General features: G+C 42.8%; 1 protein-coding gene across 1 annotated transcript; it reads left to right on the top strand.

Moving 5' to 3' along the window:
- Positions 1–333: 333 nt before the first annotated feature.
- On the top strand, positions 334–8,133 carry LOC135446470 (G-protein coupled receptor 26-like). The gene is made up of 3 exons (XM_064710254.1): positions 334–1,567; positions 2,064–2,177; positions 6,073–8,133. The coding sequence occupies exons 1-3, from the start codon at positions 900–902 to the stop codon at positions 6,308–6,310; spliced, it is 1,020 nt and encodes a 339-aa protein (XP_064566324.1). The 5' UTR covers positions 334–899; the 3' UTR covers positions 6,311–8,133.
- Positions 8,134–22,617: the final 14,484 nt, after the last annotated feature.

Below are 22,617 nucleotides of genomic sequence, written 5' to 3'. Positions count from 1 at the left end.
GACACCAGATTTTGAACAGGTTTCAGGAGCACCAGATACAGCTGGTGCACTCAGGGTGTGCCTGAGCACAGCGCAGGGATCAGACTCATCCCAGTAACTCATCTCCAGGTCTGATCCTTCCTGAGCTGCACGCTAGCGGAAAGTTGGGTTGCTGCTGCTCTCGCCTGCCATCCGGGAGTGGATCAGCCCGACGCCGCGATCCCTGGCTGAGCCTGTGCCTCGCAGCCGCTCGTCTGCGCATGAGTCGCTGCGGGAGGCTCCGCGGCTGGAGTATTTGAGGGGCTGGGCACGGGGAAGATGCTCAGAGCCTGCGGAGGCCGTGCGCCCGGCGGAGCGGAGCGGCGGCGGGGCGCGGAGGGGGCGCGGGCTCGGGCGCTGCGGGGGTCGCGCTCGGCGGCCTGAGGGAGAGCGGGGCGGCCGTCGGGGCAGCGCCGCTTCAGCACCGCGGACAGCGCCAGGAGCACCGCGCCTCCGGCCCCGCTCCCCCGGCTCCGGGCGCCTCGGGCCCCTATTCCAGCTCCGATTCTTGGGTACCCCCCTTACCCCCTATCTCCCGATCCGGTCGCTGCGTGCCCCGCAGCATCTACCCTCGGCTCCGGCCACGCTCTCCCGAGCCCCGCTCCCCCCCCGCAGCCTGACTGCTGTCAGAGAACCCCGGTCCCGCTGTCCCTGTCCTCCCCCCTCTGCCCCGTCCCGCCGGCCGGCCACGCTCCCCTCGCCCCTCTCTCGACTCCGCTGCCCGGCGCTGCCTTTCCCGCTGCCCCCGGCGCTGCCCCGGCCCCTGCCCCGCCGCCGGCACCATGCGCGGGCGGCCGCGGTGGGCGGCAGGCGAGGCTGCGGTGCCGGCGCGGGTGCCCCCTTCCTCCTGCCCTCGCCCGCTCCAGGCGACCCGCTGAGAGATGGACTTGGCAGGCGTGCTGCTGGCGCTGCTCCTCGTGCTGGTGCTGGTCGTCTCTCTGCTCTCCAACCTCCTGGTGCTGCTATGCTTCGTCTACAGTACGGAGATCCGCAAGCAGGTCGCCGGGGTTTTCCTGGTGAACTTATCTTTCTGCAACCTGCTTCTCACCGTTCTGAACATGCCTTTTACCCTGCTGGGCATCCTGAGGAACCAGCAACCCCTCGGGGGCTGCGTCTGCAAGGCGGTGGGTTTCCTGGAAACTTTCCTGACTTCCAACACAATGCTGAGCATGGCAGCTCTCAGCATCGACAAATGGATTGCCGTGGTGTTCCCTCTGAGCTACACCAGCAAGATGCGGTATAAGGACGCTGTGATACTGATGGGCTACTCGTGGCTCCACTCCCTCACGTTCCCCTTGGTATCCTTGTTTTACTCGTGGGTAGATTACAACAGCGTTTATGCCTCTTGCACCTTACACCTGAAGGAAGAGACGGAGAGGAGAAGGTTTACAGTGTTCACCATTGTCTTTCACTCCACCAGTTTCATGCTATCTCTGGTGATCTTGTGTTTCACCTATTTAAAGGTGTTGAAAGTTGCCCGGTTCCACTGCAAGCGGATAGACATTATTACCATGCAGACTCTGGTTTTGCTGGTGGATATCCACCCCAGGTAATGGTGCGCGCTCGGACCCACAGCCCCCGGTCACCCGTGGTAGTTACCCCAGGCAGAAAGAAGCGATATCCCGCCTCCCCAGCACCCTTTCCTGCCTGCCCCGAGCGCTCCTGCCTCTGGTTTCAGACGCTGCTGACAGTGCCAGGAACGGTGACTTGTGCATTTGCAGCCTTCTCTGCTTGAACGCTAACCGGGCTCTCCGGGTTATGCCACTTGCCTGAGCTCCCTTCAAGCGGGAGGCACTGCTTTGCTGACTGCGATCGTCCCGAGGCTCGGCAGGGCTGAGGCTATGCTCCCTCCCTCGGGGCTGCCCTCCTCCCCTCGGGGCTGCCCTCCTCTCCCTCGGGGCTGCCCTCCTCTCCTTGGGGCTGCCTTCCTCTCCCTTCCCTTCCCGGGTGCTTTTGGGCGCGGAGTTTTTCCCCTCTTCCTTGGACTCACTTTTCACCTCCTCCCTTCTTGCCTTAACACCCTTACTGCTCTTTTCCCTCCGTAGTGTGAAGCAGCGTTGTCTGAACGAGCAGAAAAGGAGGAGGCAGCGGGCTACCAAGAAAATCAGTATTTTTATAGGGTCGTTCGTGATCTGTTTTGGTCCTTACATTATCACCAGGTTAGTATCCCCTGTAGGGGTGGGGGACTTTGCGGGATCAGGATGTCCTGTGATGCCCAGGTGCCCGGGGGTCCTACAGCTAATTTTGGGGGGCCAGAACGAAACGGACCCCCGGGACTGGTCTTGAGGACCAAAGGACACAAACACAAACACGTTGCTCCTGTCCGCACACCCAGCCCCAGGGGACAGCCCCGGCAGGACCTGGCTCTCCTTCCCTCATCACAGCCAGGTCTGGGCACCTCTGCCAAAAGCAAGTGGCTTTTGGGACAAGTACCGGGAAATAATTACGTGCCAGGGGGAGACAAAAGCAGTTTAAAAGATTTGACACCCTTCCTTATTAGCACAACCCTCACAATAGAGAGGAAAACAGACAGACTTTTCTGATTAGCTTAGGGTTTTTGTTTTTGTTGGGTTTTTTTTTGTTTTTTTTTTTTTTTTTTTAGGCATAAGGCCAAGCTTGCTGCTGTTGGAAGCTGAGTTGATATAATTTAAATTTGTCCAGCCTGATAATTTGTCAGATAAGGTTTCAGTCTGGAAACATTAATGCCTGTAAATATATTGCTAATGGTGCAGCACAGACTTGTGATGAGGTGTAAAAGTTATCTCCTAGGAAAAGTAATCATTAGACTCCTTAAATGTATAGGAAACACCATGTTCCTCAGCTGGGCAGAATTATAAGTATCCATTCTGGTGGTTTGCACCTTTTGAAGTGTCCATGCATCATTGTCCTTATCTACTTGTGTAGTCTTCATACAATAGATGATTATTATTATTTTTAAACCCTGTGTAAACCAGTGAGCTGGAAGTCAGTGTAAGTACACTGAGTTGCAGCATGCCAGATTTAACCTTTCATCTCTAATCTGCAATGGGCTACATCTTTCCCAAGTGATTTTTAAATATATTTCCCACTTTGACAGTGTCTTCCAGACAATTTTGAAGAGTGCTGACTTGTGTTGAAGGAGGTGCACTAGTGTGCAAAACCCTCTGGTGAGGGCTTCTTCAAGGTTGCTACCAAGCTGCCAGTGTCTGCAGCCACAGCAGCTCACAGAAACTGGCCAGCTTCAGTGCTCTGATCTTACAGTCACACACACACAGGCCATTTATGGTCAGAGCCACTGCCCTTTTCTGAGAGGAGTAGGGGGCAGGTTATGGCCAGTGCACTAAACAGACAATATTTTTAACATTTTTAAAGTGACATTTATTTCAGTTCCCATTTACGTGTTGAAAGGGATTCCTTCCTGATTGCCTGAATAACTACATCTTTTTTCTGCAGTTGAAAGGATTATTACAAATATTAACATTACATCACATAGTTAAAAGGTCAGTTCATCGTTGTTCAGTACATTTTGAGTCATGTTCTATTCACTTTTACCATAATCAGGATGTAATTATGTTGAGCAAAGTGGATTTTGCTATCTTCTTTCCATCTGACCATTACGAAGCTCAGCAAATTCCAAACGTGGCCACATTTTTCAGGCTGGAGGTATTTCTCATAAACTTCTACAACAAAAGTTACTTCCTTCTTCAGACCTTGCATTTGGCAAATGTGAGATGGTGTGTGACAAACTGGTACCCAGTGAATCACTACAGAGAAGGCTGAGGGCTGGTTTATGGAAATGTGAGTCAAGGTCCAGCTTGTGTTTGTCACAGGGACTGAGCTGGTTCAGTGACAGCAGAATGGGAAGTTTTTGGGGAAGACATCCTAAAAGGCTGCTTGTCTCAAAGACAAGAGAGTGCCAAGACAGCACTTCATGAAAGGTGGTGATGGAGGTGAGATTGGAGGACTTGCTGCCATGCCTGATTCTCTGTTCTTCCCTCATTCTGGTTTTTAGGGAGGTGGCACTGAAGCATTCTCTGGGGAGGCAATGTAAAAGCCATCCTCCCTGTAATCTTGCTCTTGGCCTGGTGACTCATGTTGCACTGTGAGCTCAGTATTTGCTCCTCACTTCAGAAATTTGAATGAGATTAGGCTCATTAGCAATATATTCGTCTGTTCACTAAGAGGCGACAGATGAATTTAATCTCTTCTGTAACAGCACTGAAAACATGGAAATCATACTAAGATGCATTCAGATGGATATTTCAGACTTGTTTTGGCCAGACCCTTTATCTTATTAAAATCTGCGTAATTTTTCTTCTGTTGGCTTCAGTGCAATTAAGTTAGGATCCATAATGCATTAATGGGAACACGGCAATACATCTATGTTCAAGACTAAAAGATATCTTACCCCTCTTATTTAGTGCTTTATAAAAACATCAGTTGTGTAAATATCAATTATATATTTCTTGTATTAGGATGATATGCAGGATGGGATAAACCTAAGCAATCATGTAGCAAGTGTCATTTATTGTACATTTTTTCTCATATTTTGTGTCTTCCTCTTCTACTTATTTGGAATTCACTGGAAATTTTTTTCTGAGCAACTTCAAACAGAAGTCATTTGGTTTTTTTAAATGCACTTGCCATAAAAATGATTTTACTTTTAGTTATATAAATAAGAAATTTTCCTGTCATTTGTAGCAATATTCAGTCCAAATGATGGTAAGTCAGCTTTTCTATGAGGAGGGACTGAAACAGCTTCAAAAGTCAACACCCTGAAAGTCAGGAGCTCTGCATTTTGGAAAGAGGACAGAAGGTTCTTCAAGCCTCGAGAAAGCTTCTCATCTTACATCTTCAAACAGTGATGACTTAGAGTACAGAAAAGGGCTATTTTATCTCCCAGAACATTTTCTTTTCTTCTGGGATGAATAGAGCAAAGTAGAATACTCCTGCTCCTGCAAAAGGTTTTACAAAAGACATACACAAAATAAAAGTCCCTCACCCTGTTCTTTCCACCTTCCTGGAGGATTTGCAGATGAGTTGGGTGAGACATTTGCTGGAATAGTCTGAAGGATTGCCCTCCCTTCTGTGGAAAAATTGTTTAACTTAGTTGTGGTTTCTGCCCCCATGATTAATGCCTCCCTCTCAGCTGAGGTGCTGAGGCCACTTATCATCCGTGAAGCACAGGCCAGGAGACGCAGGCCTGGATGGAGCTGACTGGTCATATAATGATGATAAAAACGTTGTCTCCTTGTTTTCTTTGGCCAATCTAGAAGTCAGCCAAATGCACACAAAAACTTCCGTGGCTAAGTCATTGTGGCTGTGCTGCTCAGCACACTGTGGGATTGCAGGTGCCAGCCAGACCTCCCTGGGATACTGCCAGGTTGTTTTTCATACTGCAATGGGCTGACATGAATCCACTTTGCATCTGTGTTAATTCACATCAGTGGGGTAATGAAAGTGCTCCGGTCTGGTCTGAGGGGATGGATTCAGTGACCTAGACCACATTTCTGGTGTCATTTGAGATGCTGTATGGCATCCAAGTCCTTTACCTAGGTTGGCAGACATGCCACAGGACCTTCCAGGAGCAGCAGCCTGATGCCAGTGGGGTCATGTCCAAATGTCTCAAGTGTCACTAGACAGCTCTGCTCAGGAAACTCAGGTCACTGAGTCTGGGTGCCCCGAGACACATGTGTCTATCTCACACTTGCTGTGGGAGAGAGGTAGTCAATTATGGCACCACAATTTTGACCACATACCAGCACAGCTCAGTAAATTCAGAAAGTGAGCAGTAAACTACAGCACTCTCTTATCTCCTCTGCACAGAAGCATTACCACTGAAAACAGTTTTTCCCTCTTTCCATAGTAGGAATTGATTTTGTCTCCTAGTGGCCTTGCTAGGAAAGTTGTCTTTGCCCCTATTGAATGTGAGAAGTACAAGACCCTTCTCCTGCAGGGACTGTGTACTGGAAGAAAATAAATGGTACTTGAATGTTTCATGAAGCATGAGTTGAGCACTGGGCTCAGTGTGAATATAACACTCAAGTGTTTCCATTTCTCTTTAATGTTTAACAGGTTGATAGAGCTCATTCCTTTTGTTACCATAAATTACTACTGGGGAATTATAAGCAAGTGCCTCACCTACAGTAAGGCTGCATCAGATCCGTTTGTTTACTCACTTTTACGTCAACAGTACAAAAAAGTTCTGATCAACATCGTCAACAGGATACTGAAGAGGGACCTGTATCCCTCATCAGGGTACAACAGTTCTCTCGACACTGAAAACGATTACTGCTTGCACAGAACAAACTGACAACGGGAAAGCACTGCCCTTCCAGGGAGACAGGTGTTTGCTGCTGCTGGAAAACTGCCTTTCTCCTCTCCTGCTGACAGTGTGACAGTGTCTCCAGGGTGTCAAGGCTGCATTAATGTGACAAATTGCATCATGGACTTTCATAAAAAGGCTCTTCCCTGGTCTGCAGCCAAGCACAATTCATGGCAAAGCCTTGTCCCCAGTGAACAGAGTTGGCTTGAGGGGTTTTGAGAGAGCCTTTCGAGGCTTTCAAGGAGCTTAGACAGCTCTTAATGTTTCATGTGTGAAGACTTGGTATGTCTTGGAGTGTTCCATATCAAACATGACATTCCAGTGTCTTCTGGGAGCACAGGAATCCCCACATTGGAAGGACTGGTTCAGAGTCCTCCTCTGGGAGCACAGGAACCCCCACGCTGGAAGGACAGGTTCAGAGTCCTCCGTGCTGCACGTGCAGCCCAGGATGTGCTGTTGGTTTCGAATATCAAAAATAGATATTTTAATTGATTGATTTATTGTATTGGTGCCTCAAGTGAGTCAGCACTTTGAATCTGAGATTGTTATTATTATTATTTATTACTAGGCATCATGATTGTAACATAGCCTTTAGGAAGTGGTACATATATATATATTTGATATGCCAGTATTCTATCAAGCATAACCAAAGTCCACATATCTGAGTTACTAATATTTAGCACTTCAGTGGTATGTGATTACAATAATTGCAGCAACAGTAACAAAGACATGTACGGAATTTAGTTAAATAGCACTGTAGTTCCACCACTGAGCTAGTAGTCCTATTCAAGCAAGCTTTTTATTCAGAAAAAAAAATCAGTAGAAGTGACAGATACCATTGTGTTTAAGATATATTACTTCAGAAACTATCTGTTTTCAAAGGAAAAACTAAAATATATTAATTCTTTTTAAAGGATATATAATGTGTAAAATATTTCATGCATTGGCTATATATGGTGGATTGTCATAATACTGTACAATCTTTTCTTTAATAATGATCAATTAATCCGGTGATTTTAACTGAAAACAAGAGATGTCAGACATATTATAAAAGACCTGCTGCCAAATGCCCAGAAACATAAAGCTGCTTTGCTTTCATATGTATTTTTCTCTTTTATTTCTTTTTAAATTTAAACAGGTTTTGGGAAAATGTGGGAATTATTTTTGAACAATATTCTTTTGATTATGTAAACATTTATTAAAATTTAAGAATTCTATGGCATTCAATAAACTACTATTTTCTAATTGAGTACATAAGGGAAAAAGTAAAGCAATTCTAAAGTATATTTTAAGAAAAATAGAAAGAAAGATGACAGTGAAGTACTCTTATTTTTTATGTAACAATGCACTTGACCCTATAAAGCATTGAGAAGGCTATTTCTGGTCAAACTAAGCATATAAGCATGTGATTGGGCACAATTATAATTTTCTTTGAAGCTAACAGTTCTATTTCTATGCTGAGAATTAAGTACACACTCAACTGTTTTTCAAAATCAGTGTTGAGCTGTCAGCACATTGAGAGGGTTTTTCCCACCATCCACAGTGAGGAAGGAGAGTGTCTTGTTCAATCCCACTGAAGTCAAGGAAAGATGATGCTGCCTAACAAATACAATGTTCTCTTACCTCCTGCTTTTAATCTCTGGGGCCTTTATGATGCTCTCTTTTTTCTTTCCCCCATGCAAGTACCTTAGGCCTCTGTGCTTTGCATCTATAGTTCTGCCTGTGTTTAAATTGAATGTACTATAATGGTTTTGTCTTCTTAGTAAAGTATTTGTACTCTCTTCAATTTTGTGTAAATACAGTATTTCAGAAAAAAAAAGTTGTCTGTGGAATCTTTTTAGTTTAAAATGTCTTCCTGTCTCCCCATGCCTCCCCCTCTTCCATGCTGTTAGAAAAACCTGATGTTTCAGTCTCTCATTTCAGCTGCAACATAAGGACCTGATAACTCTGTGGGGAGTGGGAGTGATGCTAAATTTTCAGTAATTTTTTAGTCAGCTTTGTGCCAAAAAGTTTTAATAGCCTACAGTAGCTGTCCATGAATAAACATGAGCATAACGATACCTACAGTTGTTAGCTTACCCTTGGTTTCCTAAACAAAATGGTCCTCACTTTGGGAAAAGAATATGTTACATACAGTTAAGACATACAAATGAAATAAAGCATTATTATTAGAGAAAATGGTAAAGGAGAAAAAATAATAAACTTTAAAGCTATTAGAGTAATAAAGTTCTAAAGCTAATAAACTATAAGCCACATTTTAAAAGGTACAGTACAGAACCTAGTTAAAATGCTACCTCTGCTATTAGGTTAATTAATGATGCTTACATATGCCAGTTGAAGGTGTACACTTTACAATACTTGTCTATTTAACTAAACATTGAGTATTTCTGTAGATGCTCAGGTCTACATGGGGAAAAAAATATTTGAGCCTGCACTAGGTGTTACAGAACATCTTTTAGATTTAATTTCCACATGTAATTAGGAAGCCAAGATCTGCAGTGCTGCAGACCAGAAACTGAGCAAGGGCAAGGAGACCTGCAGGGCTCAGTCCTGATTTACAATGAAGTTCAACAGCTTTGTTTAGCACTACCAAAAGGCATCTCCCCCTGCTCAGTATACAGGTAAATTTGTCCTTTCTCTCTTCTTCTCACCACCCACTCCCACCAGAAAAGATCTTGCTCTACTTTTCTAACAAAGCTGGAAACATTCAGTGAGAGGTCTCACTTTCATTCCCTTGGCTTCCTGACACAAGCAGAACTCATGAGGTTTGTGCTCCATTCTCCATGCTGTAGGTTATTCAGGGGCAGGAGGAGCGGGGGGAAGCCACACTAGGCCCCCACTGTGGCTCTGGAATGCCACAAAAGGCATCCAAGGATTTAGTGCTACATATATTGACATGGTGGGAACATTCAGCACAGGTTGTAGATTCCCTCTTACTGACACACTGACATTTTAGGTAAAACACAGTCCTGACAGCAGGGTTTTGTTTGGATCAGATTTCCAACAAAGCTGAAGTGAGATATCCAAAATGGCCTCTTGCCATTGACACACTCTTGCCAACTCAAAGGTGGTGCTCTAGGAAACTTCATCTGGATTTCCTGCCCAAGGGCCTGGGGCACCCTTGCTAAGAGACAAGAGCAGGTGTGTTGGGGAGGTGGAAATGCCACAGAGGTGAGCAGGAACTGCCTGAAACTGTGATTTCCATAGCGGGAGGTGTCTCACCTACCTGTGGCTGAGGAGAAAGGATGGCAAGCTCTTAAAAGAGTGTACAAGAAAATTTCTCAAAGCAGTAGGGCCCCCAGAAATTTCCTGGGCTGTGGGTTTTCAGCTCCTGGCTGCAATTCAAATTCACAAAGTCCTCTCCTCTTCTCCAAACCTATATTTTGTTTGCAAAGACTGGAGCTAAGAACTGAACCTCCCTTGAATGACATCCTCCACCTAATGGCAGGCAGGGTATAAATGCTGCAGCACAACAAACATTTAATTAGTCCATGCAAATGAGGAGACACTAAACTTTAATTTTTAACACATGCTCACCAAAATATTTCCAAGTCTGCTGATTTGGATATTCTCAGGCAAGATCCAGGATGGCATTTTGAATCTGCCTTTTCAAAGGAGGAAATGGAGTCTGTGTGCCTCATTTTAACAGGTGAGTGTGCTGATATTCATTTATGAAAAAGAGGGTCACCTTTCAAAAAGAAAATAAAGTTTTTTTTTTTCCACATAAGCTCTGAGACTGACAGACTGAGTTTCTGAGGCAATAAGGTCAAAGTATTGCTTAGACTACAGATTCCCAAAAGGTTTAGGTATGAGTTGGCTCCCAGTCTGCTAAATACTGACCGAATGGATGTACTTCACTACAAAAGCAGTTTTCTTGGATGAGAACTTTAGTGTCTCTGAGCTTAGATGGCAGCTGAGCATTGAGGACCTTGAATTCTGTGAATTTTCTCTCCACAAATTCCTTAGCCTCACTGAAGAGCAGACGTAACTCATCTGGGAAAATCAGCATCTTATAAACTTCTGCAAATAATCTGTGCAGCTCAGTGATTACTGAATACATATTTACCTTGTCTTAATGTGAGTAATGCTGCTATTGAACTTATTGAACTTAAATTTCAGAGCTAATTGCAATGTTAGGCTTGTTACATGGTTAAATCTGTTTACAGCTGGAGTCCATGAGCTCAAAAGTAATTTCCAGCTTAAATGGCTCCATGATTTTAAGTGACAATCCAAGTTTCTTAGTGCAAGTGGTTGGATATGACCAGAGACTATGGCTGGATATGATCAGAGATCATGCTCTTTTACAACTACAGGTTAAAATCTGAGCTCTTTGATAAATTTAGCAGCATTGAGCCTTATTGGAAAAAAAAAAAAAACACCAAAAAATATAACAATATATTCAAGCCCGTCTATGTGAAATGCTTAAAAAAAAAATCAAACACAAAACACAACTGAAGAGAACTATCTAGTGTGAGTGGGAAAGTTTGATTACATCATTTAGAGGGCATATTTTCTGTTGTATTTGAGGTGGTTTCCCCCCCAAATAATTACCTGCCCTTGTGCAGATGGAATGAACAAGCAACTGTGTGTCTGTCTGAAAAGCATATAGCATATTTCAGTATTGTGAAGAGCAAATGGCTTGTTCAGTCTGGTTCAGGAGGACACCTGGTTTGTGGGAAGTGTTAATTACACAACTAAATCAGAGATTCTGGTTTTTATTTTTGGAAAGTAGTCCAATTAATATTTAATGGCTCAGCTGGAGACACAGCAGAGATGACCTTAAGAAAGGTTGTAAATATATGAATATCTTTCAGTAGCAGAAGCCTGGGACAGCAAAATGTCACCTGGCACAGTATATGCAGCCAGCTCCTTCTCTGAGCTGGAGCTGCTTTTCCCTGTGGCTTATGAATGGGAAACAGGCCAAATGACTGGTCCCATTTCTGCATATCTCTGATTCTTCTCCCTTTAATGTCAGATTTTCCTTGCCAGGACAGAGGATGCGTGATGCAAACTTGGTGCTTCTGCTCTTTTCTGTAAGTGAGCAATGCATGAACTACGAGCTGCTCCCAGCCAGGCTTCTCATACATTCTCTATGCAAATGAAACATATTGCAAAGCAGGTATGTTGGATGTCATAGGGTCCATATGGCTTTAAAGGTAGTTTTGCGTGTTGAGAACTACAAACCATTCCAGTCCACTGACATCACTTTTTAACTAGATGCCTTTAGCCGTAAGTGAAGCACCTTCATTTCAGGGTCCAATCCATTATCACAAGACTGCAAATTGTTAAGCAGTCCACTGTTGAAAATAAAGATGCCAAAAAAAGCCCAAAAACATTTCCTTTGGGATAGACTCTAAGTTTTGTAGTGCATGTTTCATCCATCTCACTGCATCTTTCTGCGTCATACACAGGTTTGTATCCAGCAAATTTGGAGCAAACTATCCAATACATCTTTAAGTTTCCAAGTTTCCTTTCCTTTACCAAATGGATTGAAATCTTCAAACACTTTCCAAGAAAGCTTCTCATGCCTAACACTACAGTGCTTTTACTTAACCCACTTTCCCAATTTGATTTTTTTTCCAGCCAAGGCGTAGCACTCAAATTGTGCTTCAATGAAGCCTGACCGAAAGTGGCAGACTCATTACCACCTTCTTTTCACTCTTATAATTCCTGTCATTACATATCCAACCTCTCTCTTCTCTTTGCTTGCAGCTGCCAGCCCTGATGCACATTTTCAGAATGTTCTCTGAAATCCATTTAACTGCTCAGTGCCCTTGCTCCATGGCATGGAACTGGAGATGGGGTTTGTGTGGTTTGTGTGTGTGCATCCACGGAAATATTTAAACATGTTTTAGGTATTATGTTTCATATTTGTCTTTTATCATGGGAAAACAAAATGTTGATTGGTGACATGTGGCCTTTGTGTTACAAAAGGCTGCTGATCACTCCTTGCAGTTCTTAGCTCAGACTGGTTTTCAGCCTGAAATCTGTCTTTTCAGCTAATCAGGCCCTTATTGTTATCATTGTTAATGAAGCCTGCTTTAGGCATTTAAAGTATCTTTTGGGCTTCTCACCCAGAAGTCTGAATACTTCATTATCCTTTTATTCTTAATACATTGCTGGAAGCCAGATAAGTATTAGAACTGCTAATCTCAGGACACCTGAGGCACAGACAGATGAAAGACCACACAGCCTGGAAGGGATCAAATTACCTGAAATGTGGTTTAGAAGATACCTAAGAATGAAAGACAAATAAGGTCATCCTGAATCTGTCTGTTGATCTTTTGGTAAAGTTTCTTAAAAATGTGCTTGTCATATTAAAAATGTGCTTGTCATAATGGTAAGCATACCTCAGAGATGACAGTGGAGGTGAATTTTTGGGAGAAAGATATTTAGGATACAAGAATAGAATGTTCCTCCCCCTCTCATCCTGAGGAGATTACTGTGCCAGTACAATGCAAAGAGGGGAGTGGCAGATGCCCTTCACTCATAAAACACAGCTGCATGTGGAAGTTACAGCTCCCTTTTGAGCTTTTCTAGATGGAGTTTCAGTGTTGTTCTCTGGGTGTGACACCTCAGGCTGGGATCTCTCTTCTTGGAGAACACCACTTTGGCCAGGCTGGAGTTCTGGTTGAAATTTGAGTTGCTGTGCATAAGAGAGCAGACTCCATGTAGAGGACGGTGAAGTCCAGTGGGAAGGGCATTTATCACAAAGGAGGGAGGATGCCTCTGCCTCTCTTCTGAGGGCTGCTTATATCCCATCTGTGTATGACACCTCACTCATTTTTTCAGTGGGTAGAAAATAAGTCTCCTGAATCAGAAAATAAGTTCAGGGGAAGGTCCTGGTTTTACTGACTTCCAGTGGAGGTAAACCAAGATTTTTCTTGAAGGTTTTCATCAGTAGTCTAAATTTGCAGAAATCTTTTGAGAAGGTCATGTAAGATCACCTCAGTTATGAAGTTTGCTCATTCATTGGGTGAATCACATTAAAGAAAAAAAAAAGTTTGATTCTTGTATACCCTAGTGAACCACCTTAACAGCACTGAATGGAAATGTAATCTAAGGGGTACATTTTTCTAAAAGTGACAAAAAAGACGTCAAGCAGACTGAAAACACAGATGATGTGGCCATGGAGGAGCCTGCAGTGCAGTGCTCTGACAGCCTCTTACACCCCTGAGCCCTTTTCTCCCTGAGCCTCCTCAGGCTGCTGTGCACACTCCTGCTTTCCCCTCTCTGCTGAGTACCTTGTAAGCTCCTTTCTTCCAGACCCAGAGCAACACAGGGACAGCGGTTCTGAAAAGCGATTCAAACCCAGGGTAGGTTCCTTCCTTCTTAAACCCCCTGTTTATTCTGCTTATTCATAAATTATCTCCTACTCTATTATTCTAATCTCTGGCCTTAGAGCTGAGCAGAGAAATGAGCAGCATTTGCTCTTTGCGTCTCTGCCAGCCTGTCTTCCCTTATCCACTGCTGGAAGCTCAGTCAATTCCCATGCTTCCTCCACCTTCATCAGCTTGTAAAGTTTCTACCTGCCCTCTGGTTTCTCATGTCAGCTGAAAGGCAGGCTATTCAGACCCTTCTTTCCTTGATGCATCATTCCCTTGGGCTATTGTGATGGTACTCTCACTTTTTATTTTTTCTTTTTCCTGTGGTTTTGGTTTTCTGTGGGGTTTTTTTGTTGTCTTTAATCAGTTTTCCACTGACAGCCCTTTCAGTTTTTAATTTTGGACAGCTGAGCAGGATTGCAAAATGCATATTAAATAAATTTGGAAGAAAGCTGTGCCCCTCATTTTTTGTGCTCAAGAAAGCAAGCTGATAAAGGAATAAAGTCAAGAATCTTACTGAATCTACTTTGTCCCTCGGGATTACAGCCTACCAATTTCTGCAGTCAGTGGTACATAGAGTAATAATATGAATACTGTCACATTCTCACTTTCAGATAAAATTACCAGATATCCATTTATGGCTGAATCAAGGTATTCAGCATGAATTCCTCATAAAAATAAAATTCTTATTGTTAGAACTTCCATAAATCTTCCCACCTACTGTCCTAATAAGCATAATGAAGGGAAGATTGGATGGAAATGCAACCTACCCCATGTGGATGCATAGTGGGTTTCTCCAGGCTCTTTCTGCAATGGCTGAATGTCTGTAATTGCCCTGGCACTTCAGAGCCTCTCTGTCCAAATGTGAACCTCTCAGGTTCAGCCCTTGAGTGTCAGCCACCTTCTGATTTTCAGTTGATTTTCATATCACGATATGAACCTGCAAAAACCCAGATAAATGGATCCCAGGGCCTTCAGCTTTATAATTTCCCCCCACTGCCATGACATTGATTTGAAGAGCCCTGGGAGTGGCTGTTGTTTGGCAGCTGGAAGCAGAACAGGACCAACATAAGGTGGAAAATGTAAATAGTTTACTCTGACACCCTGGCTTCCTCACAGAAGTTGGACTTGCCTTCTGGTACCATGCAGTTTACTCCAGGGAAATAGAAGTTGTGATTCAAGCTCTGTCTAGCACAATAATCTGCAAGGAAATGGAAAAACTCAGGAATTTCTGGGGATATCTGTTCTCCAAATTTGTCTTGCTTAGCAGTGCTTTAAAGGAAGGTCCTGACTAATAAAAATTTTGACCAGTAAAGTTAATTTTTTTCATGAGACATTAGTTCTTTTTTGTTCCCTAATGATAGTAAAAGATAACTTAGTGATATGAACGGTTGAGGGAAGTTAGGAAAATGCAAATTCCCAGTTTTTTATGGGGATCTCAGTGTCACAGTAGCTCAGTTTGTGACTAGAATGGCCAATGACAGCCTTGGAGCTGCTAAAGGTCTTGTCCTGAAGCCTTGTAGACTGAAGAAATCTCTCCCATAGAGTTCAGTTTGATTTATGGATAAAAAGGCATTTCTCACACTTGTTCAAAATTTAGCAGTTCTGGGTCAGCTCTTTAACCAGGGAAACATGATGATATCAGTAGCACTGGATTACTTTACACTGGCAGAGGTTTTATTCCAGAATGCTGGGTTTTGAGAAAAGCAGAGAGGAGTTTTTGACTAACTGATGGAGCTGTTCCCAGAGTTTAGCCCATGGTATTGTTCTCACAGTTCAGCCTGTGGCTAGTAATTAAGACCTTCTAGCTGATTTTTACTCTCCCTACTGCCTTGTGGTGATTCTCTTGACCCTTCATAACTGTGTCTTGGCCTGCTTTACTCAAGTTATTTTTTCAGACTCCTGACTATCAAATTATTCATTATTTGGCCAAGAAAAAACTAAATTCAACAGCTCAAATTATTTCTCATGATGAGTCAATGCTTAAGCCCCCATCCAATTTGTTACCTCTCTGCAAATCCTTTCCAATTTGTTCATTCCCAAAATGGGAATACTCTTGCTTCTCATGTCATTAAATGCACAATAGCCTTACTGAAGGATGGCACATAGCAGTGCTTGCAGGACTCTGTAGCTCTCTGGTGGACCCTGGGACAAGCCAGGAGCAGCCCTGAAAGTAACACAGCACCACCACCCTGCCCTCCCCACACAGATGTTTTGAAAATTCTTTGAATAAATGCAGAAAATAAAATTTTAACTAAAAACCCTTATCTTTTAATATATTCTCTGTTTATTTTTAATAGGCTGTGCCACTCCAAAGAGTTGGAACCTTGATATAAAACAAACTAAATATTAAGACACATATTAGCATGGCACAGATATTTAGCATGGTATAGATTCTCAGTATACTGCTATGTAATTTTAAAGTGCTTAAATATATTTTTAAACATTTTATACTGACTAATTTAACACCAATTTTTCTCCTGATGTTAAGTCAGGCTCGTGTCTCAGAAGTGTATTTCTGAAAGTGAAGTTAAAATCCTCAGAGCTGAAATGGCTACTGGTTCTTGCTATCTGAGATGAACTCCCAGTTTTCTGGGGAGTGCCAGCCTTGGAGGAATTTATTTTTTTCTTTTTAAAATGCCAAGGATCTCCTTTAAAACCATCAGGGTCTCTTAAGTATTTCCCCCATCGGGTATCTACAAACTACAGCACTCCAAATCACTTTTTCAAAATGCTTGCCAGCACCTCTGTGAATGTAAAAAGCAAGCCCCAGAGAACTTCTTTTGAATGTTTTGGCATTAATGTTCTGTGAGACAGGGAGAAGAGATGAAGTGAAATGAGTCTCAAAATAGGACTGTCAAGTTCTTTTCTGGTAGAACTTACATTAATTTTTAATACTCCATCTGTGATCAGGAGAAAAGAAAGATCTTTAGTTCTCAGCACAGATCTTTTTTGAGCACACATTTTTCCTTGTAGCTGTTATATATTCAGTTCTATGATTCACGAACATATTTGTATTATTTTTCTTGCTTTATGGGAGTCAGGCAGAGTCACCTTTGGGCCTCATCTTGAACAAAAACAGCAAAATGCATCACCAGTAACCCCTCAGCAGTAATCCTGCTTTGCTACTTTACATGTGGGAGTAATAAGAGGCAGCCTTTGAGAGGATAACAAGGTCCTTATGTCAGCCCTATCTCTTTAATGATTAAATTTAAATAATATTGTGTGCTTATAGCAGGATCTGGTGATCAGTGCATGCTATTTTGCACATGTTCTGCTGGATATAGAATCATATTTATTACTGTTGTCCCTTTGTGGTCTCGTTCTACCATCTGGTGCCAGGTTCCTTTCCAGTCTTTTGTATCATTGGTGCCTTTGATCACGGATGAATTTTAACTAGATATCATTTTCTCCTGTCATCAAAAGAAACTTTCTGAGCAGCTTCATTTCTTACTGATTAACTGAAACAAGCACAGAGACCACATGAAGGGTAGGCTAAAGGAAAGGCATGTAGCCAGTTGAATCTTTTGGGGATGGTAGGGCCTTCTCCAGTTTTAATTGTGTTCTTCTGCATTATGATAGGATCAGCTCAGTGAATCACCTGGATATGGTATAAGCAACTAATTTTGTGGGTCAGTGACTTAGTTAATCTGTGACAAGTCAGAAGATAAAACCAGAATTTAATTATCACTGACAGTACTTGTATTGAATTTAAATAATTTAAATATTTTTCAAGAGCTGCATTTTTTAACGTGTATTATATTTAATCAGGAAGGAAAGATGTATCTGTGACTATAATATTAAGTGAGGGAAGTAAATCCACCCACTCATTGCTTGCTTTTGTTTCCAGCTTATGGGGAAAAACTGGGGGAGGGAAATTGGGAAGACATGTCAAAATAAAATAAAAAAAAAAAAACAATGACCAATTTTGGAGGAAATTTAATTTTTTGAGTATGGTGAAACTGGTTCACACTGAGGTTTACTGGGGCATTACTCTTTCTCCCTTAGTAGGTTGGTACAAATATGTACTTGATCAAAAATGATAAAAAATAACTGGTAGAGTCTACAGGGAATTTTGAATAATTTGAGAAATGTAGGCAGTTGCAGTCCATGATCCATTCTAGGTTAAAATTTTAGGGTATAATGTGTAGGAAAACAGGAGAACTTGTTCTTGTGGTCTTTTCTTTATAGTCTCTCAATCAAATTTCCAGCACTCAATGTTTATGTGTGGCAGTTTCTAAACTGAAGTTTTTAATCCTGTGGGTCATAAGGGGAACAAATTGAAAGTTGAGATAAAAGGTACCACTGAAAAAACTCTCAGTGAGAAAGTTAAAAGCTCCCCAAGTGTAATGTAGATGGTGCCAGAAGGCACAGAGAGACATCCCAAAATATCTGCTTAAGTGCAAAGCTCAGAATAGTCTGTGTATCTTTAGAAGAAATTAGCCATCTCTCTTATCCAGATGCATGTTAATTTGAATTAGAAATCTTTGTTTGGAGAACAAATTTGTTTTCCTTTTTTAACTTAGCATCTAGAAGCTGAAAGAGAGGTCCTTGTGGGCCTTTTCCAGATCTCTGCTGTTACATGAAGCTCAATCCGTTTATAGGGAGATAAGGTCTTGCAAAGACAGGTAGAACAGGATTGGATTTTTTGAAATATTGCTATTGCTTTGCAGGAAGTTGCTGATTTAGTCCCTGTCTGTCCTGAGACCAGTTCCTCTTCTCTGCCCTGTTTTTCAGAAACTGAAACAGGGAGGAAACAAACCAAAAATAAACAAAACTCACAGAATGCAATTGGTTGCCTCTCTGCAATTAAAATATCTCCTGGATTAATTTAAACCAACGTAAAGTCCTGAAACCACAGCTGCTGACTTTGTGCTGGAGCAGATGTGATGTGCTGCCAAACACTTTCTGCCAGCTTCACTAGCACCTAGTCAGGGAGAGAATAACAAGCCATGAAGTAGCATTTTCATCTGGTCTCTGTCTGTTTGTCCTTCTGAAAAGTTATCTAGACAACACTGCTTCTGTTTAATGTTCAAACTCCTCTCAGCAGAGTCAAAATAAAAAAGAACCAGGTAATGAAACCCTGTCTAAATCTAAGATATTCCTCTGCTAAATTTCTCTTACAATAGTAAGAATCATGAGAATGCAACCAAGTTAAATGTACTGTATTTAATCCCACTTTGAGTACCTGCCAAGGACATAAACCACTTTTGGTATTTAGTCCAGTCTGAGGATTTCTGGATTGCTGCTGTACTGTGGACTGTAGGCTAACAGAAAGGTCAGATCAGGAAAACAGTCAGCAATGACAGCTAGTGAAATTATCTACCTTTATTGATTGCAGTGATTCAAATGCAAATGATGGAACCCAGGTGATCTGCTTAACAGTCTGGGAGTCACTGGTTCCTTTTTAAGATTCTTTTACAATTGGGGTGAAAATTGTATATTTAACCCTAAACCAGAACTTGTTTTCAATCTTCCTAAGATTAGAAGATTTACTAAACACAGCAACGAAAATAGAGAGGTTAAGAAATCCCTCTATTCCCAACCATCCCTGTCCTAGGTGCTTTTAATGCTTTTAGGTTTGGTCATGCAGCTGTGAAATTCCTGCTAGTCCCATTTGATATAGTTAGTGTAAGCACACAACAAAAATATGAGAAGGGCAAGTGATATGCACAAACTGCTTACAATGGGCTGAAAAAGCCCCACACAAGTTAGAAATGCTGGGAGGCTGGAAATATTGTATTTCAGGTAAGAGCAGTACCTGAACTACTGCTCCCCTCAGAAAGGTGTAGGTCTACAGGGGAACCCAGAGGTGACAAACATGCCAAACCATTCACAGAAAAACATACTGTAAATCCTGGGCTCAAGTCCCTTAGAAAGGAAGAAAAGAACAGGCAATCTAAGCTAAAAGTGAAATAACCCTTCCAGACCTTCTGTTTTCTGTACCTTAGGGCATGAAAGCATGAAAAATTTTATAGATGGTGGTGGCAAACTGATAAATTTACCTTTGTTTTTAATTACCTGAATGTCATTCTTAGGCCCCCATCTATCCTACTTATGCTCTAAATTTTTTATCCTGGTATCAAATAGACACCCTGATTAAATGTCAATAGTCTGCGAAAGCTGAGGAACAAAGAAGCTTGGAGCTTGCCAGCTACTGACAGCTTTATTTAGTTGATGCAGTGGAGCTTGTGAAGGGTGTGATGTTTGTGGTATCATCCAGGCAAAGGGGACATGTGCAAGTCCATACAGAAATGAGGGTGAGCCCCACGGTGGCAAGCACACACACATGACTCCAGACAAGCTGGTTTGCCACCAGCACTCACATAGCAGTGCACAGAGCCCAGTCCTGCTGCCCCTCTGTGGCTGCTCAGTTTGGAGGCTCACTGGTGAAAGCACAAATGCTCCCACTCTGGGTTCACAGGCAGGCTCACCCTCACAGACTCCTCAAACATCAGCACAAGCTCTCAGGTCATGTCTGCACCCTGGGCCCTTTACCCAGCCACTGAACACACCTGGAGTCTTTTCAAATAAGTCCTTTCCTACTTGCCTGCTAATCCAGACTGAAGTTTGCTAGTAACCTACACATGGACACAGGATTGTATTCACTTGGGAAATATAAACCCTCCTGGTCTCTCCAGAGGCTGTCACCTAGATCTTGCAGCTTACACCTCAGTCTCTCAGCTTGCTGGCATTTTGACTTTTCAGCTCTCATAAATAGGACAGAGAGGGAGATTGCATAGTAGGAGAAAAAAAAAAAAGTTAAGGATTGAATATGAAAATAGACTGGATTTCAGTGATCAGGCATAGGACTCAGACAAGTGTACAGTCCCACAGCCTACCTGCATGCAGCCATGCCTTTTAATCTCCTCCTCTGATTTTCCTGCTCTTGGCCTACCTCATCCACCCTTTACTCCTTCCCATCATAACTTTTACATGGTCTGAATTCACTTCTAATATCCAATAATAATGACATTGACCACATTTTAAAACACATGGTCCCAAAGTATGTGGCATCTACATTGGCAATGGTGACTGAAGTGCAGTGGAGGTGAGAAATCATTCACAAGGACGTAGTGCCTAGGCGGGAGGGTAGCAAACGGAGAAAATATAGGCAGGAAAACATGCCAACAAAAAAGAAGTGAAAAGCTGACAGGACTATAGACAGTACAGGATTAGTTCTGCAGCAGAGTTCACCACCACAAGCATTGGGATATATGTGACAGGATCTCCCCTCACACTCTCAAGGGCTGCAGAAAACTGCAGTACAGACATGAACATTTCCAAGGGCTGAGGCTTGGCTTCTGTCTGTAGGTATAACCTCTTCTGCCTTTTGTTGTAAAAAATTGAGCCACATCACTTTGTTTAGGTCTGAGCAGCTTCTTTTTTTCCCTTTAACACAAAATGAACAGGCTGAGCACACAGCAAGCCTCAGGCTTTGAGACACCCTCAGCTGTTCCTGAGTCCATCAGGTACAAGTGTGGCAGATTGGTACTCAGAGCAGCCAGTTGTTGGGGAATTAGGCAGAAGGTGAAGTATTCCTTCCCTTGGAGGCCACACTTCCAGTGCTTTGTTGTTTTTTGATTTTTTTTCTTGAGGGTCCATGCTGCTGTGTGATCAGGATAAAAAATAAGGCTGGTAAATAGTATTCTTGTCCTTGGAAGATTGTTCTTTAAACCCTGATAGGCTTTGGTACTGTTTAGTCAGTTTAGACAAGGCAGACTGCAGTCTCCAGATCTGGAGGGAAATCCTGAAGATTAAAAGCCAACCTGCTTTGCAGAGCCTGGAAGCAGAGGACATACTTGACTGCTGAGCTTCTCAATGCATCCCTTTCAAATGAGATGAGACATCAATTACTTTTTGAGACACACACAGCATTCTCCTGCCCTGTCAGCCTCTTTAGTGGCTTCCCTATGGGGGGTTCATTTGATTACATTATCATACAGCACCATAACTCCCTACTGATCTCAAATATTAAGCAGCAGGAGCCAGCATGCTCTGCCTGCAAGGACAAATTCTCTGCTCTCCCATGTAAGCAGGTATCTATTCTCAAAGGAACATGCACTGCCTGAAAAAGATAGGATGCCTTGGTCTGTTTTGGTCTAGATTTTGAGGGAAAATTCCCCTTTTTCTGTGATATGAGACGTTTTCTGATGTGTAGGTAAGAAATGAGGAATTTGCATCTTAATTTAGGTACACTTCTCCACCATACCTGTTGCACAGAAATTAAAACATACAATACATATTTCTTTAAAATATACTGAAAAAAACCCACCAAACCAACAAAACAATAAAATTAAAGATCAATTTACTATCAACCTAACGTAGATTTACATTAAGTCCAGTTTAAACCTTATAATGCTGTCCTGGAATCTTATCTAGTCATTTGTGAAGTTATTATTTTTTTAAGAATAGACAGAAAACACTGGAATCCCTCCAGACAACTCGATCTTATCTTAAGTAAAATGCCCAGGAGGAGCCTGCAGAGGGGAATCCTGGTGGCTGTTCTATGTGTTCCCATTCTCTGTGTGCTGGAGGGATGCAGCTTAGAGTTCTTTCACTGTCATGTTATGTTCTAAACTTGCAGTTAAGTATGTGATGAAATACCACAGTTTGAAAGTTGCTTTCAGTTGTTTGCTGTTCTGTCTCTTCCCTCTGCTCTCTCCAGACAGCTCTCTTGGCTTCAGAGAGACAAACATTCAAGAATGTCCCTTGTCCCTTAGGAAAAGTGCTGCATGAAGACCAAAGGGACCCGGGGGGGGGGGCACAACCCTGCAGGATTCCCCCTTTGCTCAAACTGTTTATGGAATTGTAAACCAGGCTGCAGGAGGGAGACAGTCTGGAGGCAGAGGGGAGGGGGAGCTCATTCCTCCTCCCTCTCTGACTCTTTCAAAGCCTTTTGCTTTCCAAGCTGAAATGCAGCTGAAATCTGACGCCTGGACTGCACACACTGTGAGACGTGGGCATGCC

The sequence above is a fragment of the Zonotrichia leucophrys genome, chromosome 4, assembly GCF_028769735.1.
Source record: "Zonotrichia leucophrys gambelii isolate GWCS_2022_RI chromosome 4, RI_Zleu_2.0, whole genome shotgun sequence".
Taxonomy (NCBI): domain Eukaryota; kingdom Metazoa; phylum Chordata; class Aves; order Passeriformes; family Passerellidae; genus Zonotrichia; species Zonotrichia leucophrys.
The sequence above is the reverse complement of the archived record's forward strand: the minus strand, read 5'-3'. Positions and strand labels throughout refer to the sequence as shown.